Raw genomic sequence first — 6,529 nt, 5'->3', positions numbered from 1 at the left:
CGCTGTGGATCGCCGGGTGAAGCGGAGTCCAGCCAGGGGTCGTCACATGTGGTTGCCGCAAGCCCCCCCGCCGCGCCGTTCTCAAGCCCACCGGCCGCAGCTCACTCAAGCCGGCCTCCGCTCACTCTAGCCCGCAGGCCTTCGCTCACTCAAGCCCGCCTTGTGTGACGCTGTGTTTCGTTCTGAAAGCGAAACTACTTTGTTAGGCCATACAAAAGAGGACACGGCTAGAAATCAGTGGTTAAGTTGTATTTACAACATTGTTCCAGAACACTTCAACCCAAATATTCCGATGTGTCCAGCGCATTTTATGGAGGACTGTTTCCTGATCCTGGTAGAGTAGACTACAATGCCGGCTGTTCTGACTCACAGACTGTAAGTAAATTTTTTATATTTAAAGAATTTTCCACTGATGATTCAAACGTGAGTTTTGAGCAGTGTAGAGTAGCGCTTGTTTGTCATTTCTCCGATCACAAATGCAGACATGGTTTTATGTTTACGCGGCGCGATGCAATGCAATGCGTAAAAAGACAGTATAAGTCATTATAATCCGTAATTATGTCCCCACTGGATGCAACAAATGCCTCGTTCAACGTTTTAATGTTTTTGTCTCGTCGCTCCGGCCGGGACAAAGTATCACAATATGGCAAGGGGCGTAACATTTCTGTCACATGCTTGAGGTATTCGGCCAATCACAACGCACTGGATAGCTGGCCAATCAGAGCACACCTTGCTTTTCAGACCGATGAGCTTTGTAAAAATCAACGCGTTTCAGAAAGGCGGGGCATAGAGGAGAAACAATAATGTACAGTATGTGGAAAATAATGTGGTTTTTTAACCTTAAACCGCATAAACACATTTCATTACACCAAATACACAAAATAATGTTCTTTTTAGCAACATCATATGACTCCTTTAATGCATCCATGCTAAAACATATAATATATTACAAATTAAGAATAAACATTATTTAATGTAGTAAAGTAAAACTACTGTTATACAAGTAAACAATAAAAATGCATAATATTTCCAAGTGAATCACTTGTACATTTTTGCATTTAGTACACACTTTTATTCAGAGTGCCTTACAAGCAGTTAATCTAAGGAATTAGTAGTTGCTGCCATATCAAGTATTCATTCCACCACAAGGGATTTTTTTTTTCTTCTTCTAAATTTGTTCTGTCTTTTATAGCAACAAGACCGTTTTCTGAGACACAGTGACACGGGACCCAGCCGCCCCTTTGACTGGCCGACTCCAGACCAAGCGCTGCCTTCTGTGACAAAGAGCATCCATGCCGGATTGACAAACAGCGCACGACCACGAGCATGGAGCGTCCGAACCTTCCAGGATCTCCTTCCACCTCTTCCTCAACTCCATAAGAAATGGTGCAGCTGGAACTCAACCAGCCCATTCACAAAGCTGGTGGACAGTGTGAGTATTGATGCATAAGGCATTTTTATCAGATTTATCACACAAAAATATTCATATTCAAAAGTTAATTAGTGAGATATTTAAAGATATCAAGATTGACAACCTATCATTAGAACACATAAATGTGCTCCTAATGATGTCCATGGTTGTCTTCATCATAGCATTAATCATATATTTATTTTCTTTAGCACTCTAGCACAGGTGGTGGCAAATAAAACAAAAAAAAGTTATTTCATACTGTGTGTATGTATGTATGTATGTATGTGTGTGTGTGGATTAAATGCATCTTTGTTCAAGAAAAGTATTAATTTGTAAAAATAAATTATATATATATATATACTGTATGCATATATATATTTATATATCTTTAAATTTGAACATGTATAGCAACAAACTTACATTAAAAAAAAATGGAAGTCGCTCCTATTCCCGGTGATTTTTTATTTATTTTTTAAACTGTCACTGTGCACTCAGGGACTCCCAATCACAGCTACAGACTCTGGAAGGGGAAAGGTCCTATCTGATGCTCCTCTTCATAGTCCTGCCAACAGCTGCCAGTCCGACTCCTTCATGAGTAACGCCTCGTACCCCCTGACTCAACCTGCCCAGTGCCAGCGACGCCTCAACTCCACCAGCAACCTCAGACGCGCACGTTTCAACACTCCATGCTTTGGCCTGCTCTCTGGCACGTCCGAGTCCTCCAAACCACAAGCGAATGGAATTACAACCTCAAACACGTTCTCCGACACCAGCGGTGCCCCATCTAGCCAGCTGCAGGTCAAAGGTCCAATATCAGGCATTGAGGATGACCACGTCACGGTACCAGTGTTTGCAATCTCAGAAGAGGAAGACCGACAGCCTCTTGTGTCAGCAGAACATCCCGAGAAGCCTTTGAGGATGAATGGACAGATGTTCGAAGGCACAAAGATGCCACTGCTATCGAAAAGCCAAGTTCCCAGCATCCAACCAATCTCTTTAGCGAGGGGAGGCCGTGGTGGAGCACTGGAGACGCAGGATCCTTCAGCTCTCTCTTGTTAACAGTGACTCCAGAAATGAAGTCTGCCAGTGCCATGAAGTTTGAGTATGATGCTCAGTGACCAATTCAGCCAATAAATGATCTCAACAGGATTGAAAACTCACAGCTTATGAGCTGCTCCTGGTGTCTTCATATGGTGTGAAGCACATGCAATATGCTGTGGAGTTTCAAAAGGGTTTATGAATATTGGCATGAGGGAAAAATGTAAGCACTTATTGTTCTTCCTGTTATTGTATCTGCACAGTTAATTCGCTAAAACCTTCTAACAGTATATTTTATAACCTGCAAATGTATGTATATGATAAACCAAGATCACTTAATGTTTCTACTCACTACAGAGAGTTTGAGTTTGTAGACTGGGTGCATTATTACTTTCATTATGAAATTCCATGTATCTGCTCTATGAACAATACGGCTTGTTCTAATCCCTTTGCAACATGTAGAAGACCAATTAGCTGGTCTGGTAGAAAGCTGCTTGGCATCTCTCTTGACTTCCACACGTTTTGTTTCTTGTAATCACTAAGGGTCCAATACACATATTGTACTGTTATGTATGAATGGAAATGGCATATATAGTCTTATTTCTCAAGGGACATAATCACTGAAAATTTCGTTTCAACTTTCTTCTACAGTCAAGTTACTGTTTTTCACCTGTATCACTTACTATGTGTCTTGTGGCAATCATCTATGCTGCTAAATATGCACTGATGCAATACATGAAATTGTGTATACGGTCATATTTTTATAACGAATTCAAGTTCATATATGCTGCAACTGTTTTCATTATAATGGTGAGTTTTCCTGAATGCAGTAATAATGTCAACTGTACTGACTGATGGATTATAAAGGGAACTGATCACTGTACAGACATTTACAATGCAGTAACTAACATTTAATGCAAATAAAACCTTGTATAGTGATGTGTGGAGCTGTATTTTCTTGTACAAACATTTCAGAATATGCATAGAAGGGACAAAGTCAAATGTAATTTAATGTAGTCTTTTATTTTTAGTGCAGTCAATTAAACAAGGTTTTTAGTCCGATTTATTTCTAGGCATTACAAACGAGGCACAGCAAGCACTAATTCAATTATAGAACATTAACAGTGCTATTATACAGGCTTCCTATAGTTACTCAAAAACCTGATGAGCAGAAAACGGTTTTCTCCATTTGAAGCCCCAGTTTAAACTTTGATGAGGTAGAATTAAACACCCCCTTTTCTGAAAGCAAAAAAAAAATCCCATACAACCCAAGCAAGTAAATATTTGCAGAGTACGTTTCCCTTTCAGTAAATGCAAAGCATCCTCTAAAGCCTTTCTAACACTCGGGACCATTCCTGAATAAATCCCTCAACCCTTCCTGCAGATTTGAAGAGTTCACAGAATGAGACCCACTTTGGAGCTCACACCATAACACCATTCCACTCACCTAAAACCACCTTTTAGGTTTATGAAAGAGCCTGTATGTGGTTTCAAAGGAAGCTCTATCAGTCTATCTGACATTTTATAACAAAATGTTCATGTAGATATTTGAATACAATATAAAACCCTTTTCCACATATCTTGATACTTGTGTACATTTGATAAATACTATTTTGCATACAAATTAATGTACAATCAGATAAAGTTTGAGGAAAGTTGCTCTTGATAAAACCCTCCACCAAATGCATAAAAGACAGAGAAAAACAACTATTAATTTGCCATTGTAGTAACATTCCCAAGCAAACTTCCAAAGTAAAGCAGGGTGAATTATCCTGGGTAAATGAAGTGTAGCAAATTCAGCAAATGTGGCCGTTTGTCAGGTGCCATTAGGTCAGTGTGTGAGGTTTTAGAGAGCTGAGGCCTTCTGTCCACCTTCATTAAAGAGCAGTTGAGGCTGGTGAGGGATGGCGCGGATTGACCTCTACAGTTGTAGGAAGTCTAATTTGAGCCTCTGAAGAATGCCATGGTAAAAGGGACAACAGACCCCAAAAAACATGCACAAGGCAAAAAAGAAAAAAAATATGTACAACAACGTTATGTTCGAAGTAACAGTAATGTAAAAAGTTCCCTGCAAAATTTTGGGAAATATTTACAAAACATGACAATGACCTGAGATACAGCATGTATCTACTTTCAGGTATTTTAAAAAGTTACAAATATTTATATAAAAAATGTTGAAGGGTAAAATGTTGAGAATTTTTATGTGGCTTTGATGCTCAATGCCACATTTTAAACACTGACTGTGGTAACTTTTTTATGGATCACATTGGCTTCCTCGGTACATTAAAATTTAATAAAAAAAAACATTAGGAAGAACTATGGCTAAAACCAATGTGGTTTACCAAGTTAAACAAGAATCAGCTGAGTGTTAAAAATATACACCAACTGAAATAAAACTTATTGGGGAAGATGGGAATAAGAAAAAAAACAAAAAAACTATTTTACTAGTCCAGAAATACAGCTCTAGCCTAGTCAGAAAATGTAAAAATATTGAATCAGCTATTATATGGCCATACCATCTACCTATAATATCACCAATGCCACAGGTAAAAGAAAAACTCAAATATCTTAGTTACATAGGAAAACACTAGCAAATGCATCATCCACTGACTAGCTAAAAACTGGCCTTGTTTGCATATGAGCCAAAAGCAAAAATTCCATAATCATAAGATGTGCGAAAGCATCGAAGCCTTTATTATAAATCAAATTTGACTTGATTATCCCCTGCAGTGCGATATACCCTCAGTCTTGTGTTAGAGGAAAATAAAATACACACCTTTTCTTTACATGGCTTATTGCCCTTACGGATTAGAAAAATTATAAAATACAAAATGCAGCTACTGATGCTGAATACCTAACATGTGAGAGTTTAGTGCACTTGACCAACACGATCATCCCTTTTTTATAACATACATTTTCAATAATCTCAGTAGCATTTAAATGTCTCGAGCAGTTTATGAACTCATTGAAGAAACATTCAAATGGAAGTATGCGACATATGCAAAGAACTCTTAGGCACCAACGGTTAGTTATATTTTGTATATTCTATAAGGTTCAAGCTAAAGAGCTTTTTGCATGTAAAGGTGATTGCCAGTGTTGTCTCGTTTCAGAATTATAGGCAGAAATGCAGCATGAAAGCCTGTCAATAGCATAGTGGAATGAAGTGTACATACTGAAAGAGTGACGGTCAGTACATCATGGAAAACTAGTGTCTGTTTCTACACACAGTGCAGATCCAGATCAGATGTTTCCACAAGCTGACACCATACCTCAAGGATGATTGGTATATCATCATCTGATTGACTTTGCATATGTAAGGTTGCCATCTAGAGGAGTAAAGGGGTATAACACGTGCCTGCACCCAGAAGCAGGCTAATGATGAAGCTGCTGAGACAGTCAAACTCCCAAACTACTGCTGTCAAATCAAACGACGCTCCTCCAGCTTTAGTTCTTAAACCGCGTCTGCTCACATATGTGGTTGAATTTCCTGAAAGAGGAGAAAACAAAATGACTGATTAAGATTCAGTGTTATCATTTCATGTCATCTGAATTATTGAGCATGATTATGATATTAGGATAGTGATCATTACTCAGGGTTCCTGCAGGTTTTATGAAGGTAAATTTAAGACCAAGCAAAGACAATTTAAGGAATAACTTGAACGGAACACAATACATCAATATGGTCTCTAAATGTAAATGTCTTGTATTAGCAACACTTCAAAGTTTGAAAACACAACTTCAACTTAATGACAACTTTATTTAATTTTGCAACAAAAAGCTTGAATAGCTCTGCAAATGTCTAAAGATTCTTAAATCGAGTTACCTTTACTTTGTGAAGCAAAATTAGTCTTTTTTATGAGAAATTGATCAAAATAAATTCAGTTTATGATTAATACAAGAACAAATATCTACCTATGGGGCTAGAAAAATCAACGTTTAGATATTATTTGAAACCAAAACAAAAATACTGAGGAAGATACTCAGACTGAGGAAGATATTTTTTTTTAAGTCGAGGCAACATTTAATGTCCTTAAAGTCCTTAGCCATCTTCAAGAAACGACTAAAAACACCTATGTTCCA

General features: G+C 38.1%; 2 protein-coding genes across 2 annotated transcripts in view; one reads left to right on the top strand and one right to left on the bottom strand.

The window, feature by feature from the left end:
- The window catches only part of LOC107672633 (uncharacterized), a 23,632-nt gene extending 20,240 nt beyond the window's left edge, over positions 1 to 3,392 (top strand). The window contains exons 6-7 of the mRNA XM_016465919.1: positions 1,193 to 1,432; positions 1,907 to 3,392. Coding sequence (XP_016321405.1) covers positions 1,193 to 1,432; positions 1,907 to 2,470 — 804 coding nt within the window. The 3' untranslated portion in view covers positions 2,471 to 3,392. The remainder of the gene's footprint in view (positions 1 to 1,192; positions 1,433 to 1,906) is intronic.
- A 79-nt stretch (positions 3,393 to 3,471) lies between these two features.
- The window catches only part of LOC107672629 (E3 ubiquitin-protein ligase CHFR), a 21,050-nt gene continuing 17,992 nt past the window's right edge, over positions 3,472 to 6,529 (bottom strand). Inside the window, exon 18 of the mRNA XM_016465914.1 lies at positions 3,472 to 5,936. Coding sequence (XP_016321400.1) covers positions 5,894 to 5,936 — 43 coding nt within the window. The 3' untranslated portion in view covers positions 3,472 to 5,893. The remainder of the gene's footprint in view (positions 5,937 to 6,529) is intronic.

This window comes from Sinocyclocheilus anshuiensis, unplaced genomic scaffold, assembly GCF_001515605.1.
Source record: "Sinocyclocheilus anshuiensis isolate Anshui unplaced genomic scaffold, SAMN03320099.WGS_v1.1 scaffold100, whole genome shotgun sequence".
NCBI classification, from domain to species: domain Eukaryota; kingdom Metazoa; phylum Chordata; class Actinopteri; order Cypriniformes; family Cyprinidae; genus Sinocyclocheilus; species Sinocyclocheilus anshuiensis.
This window is presented reverse-complemented; position numbering and strand designations above follow the sequence as displayed.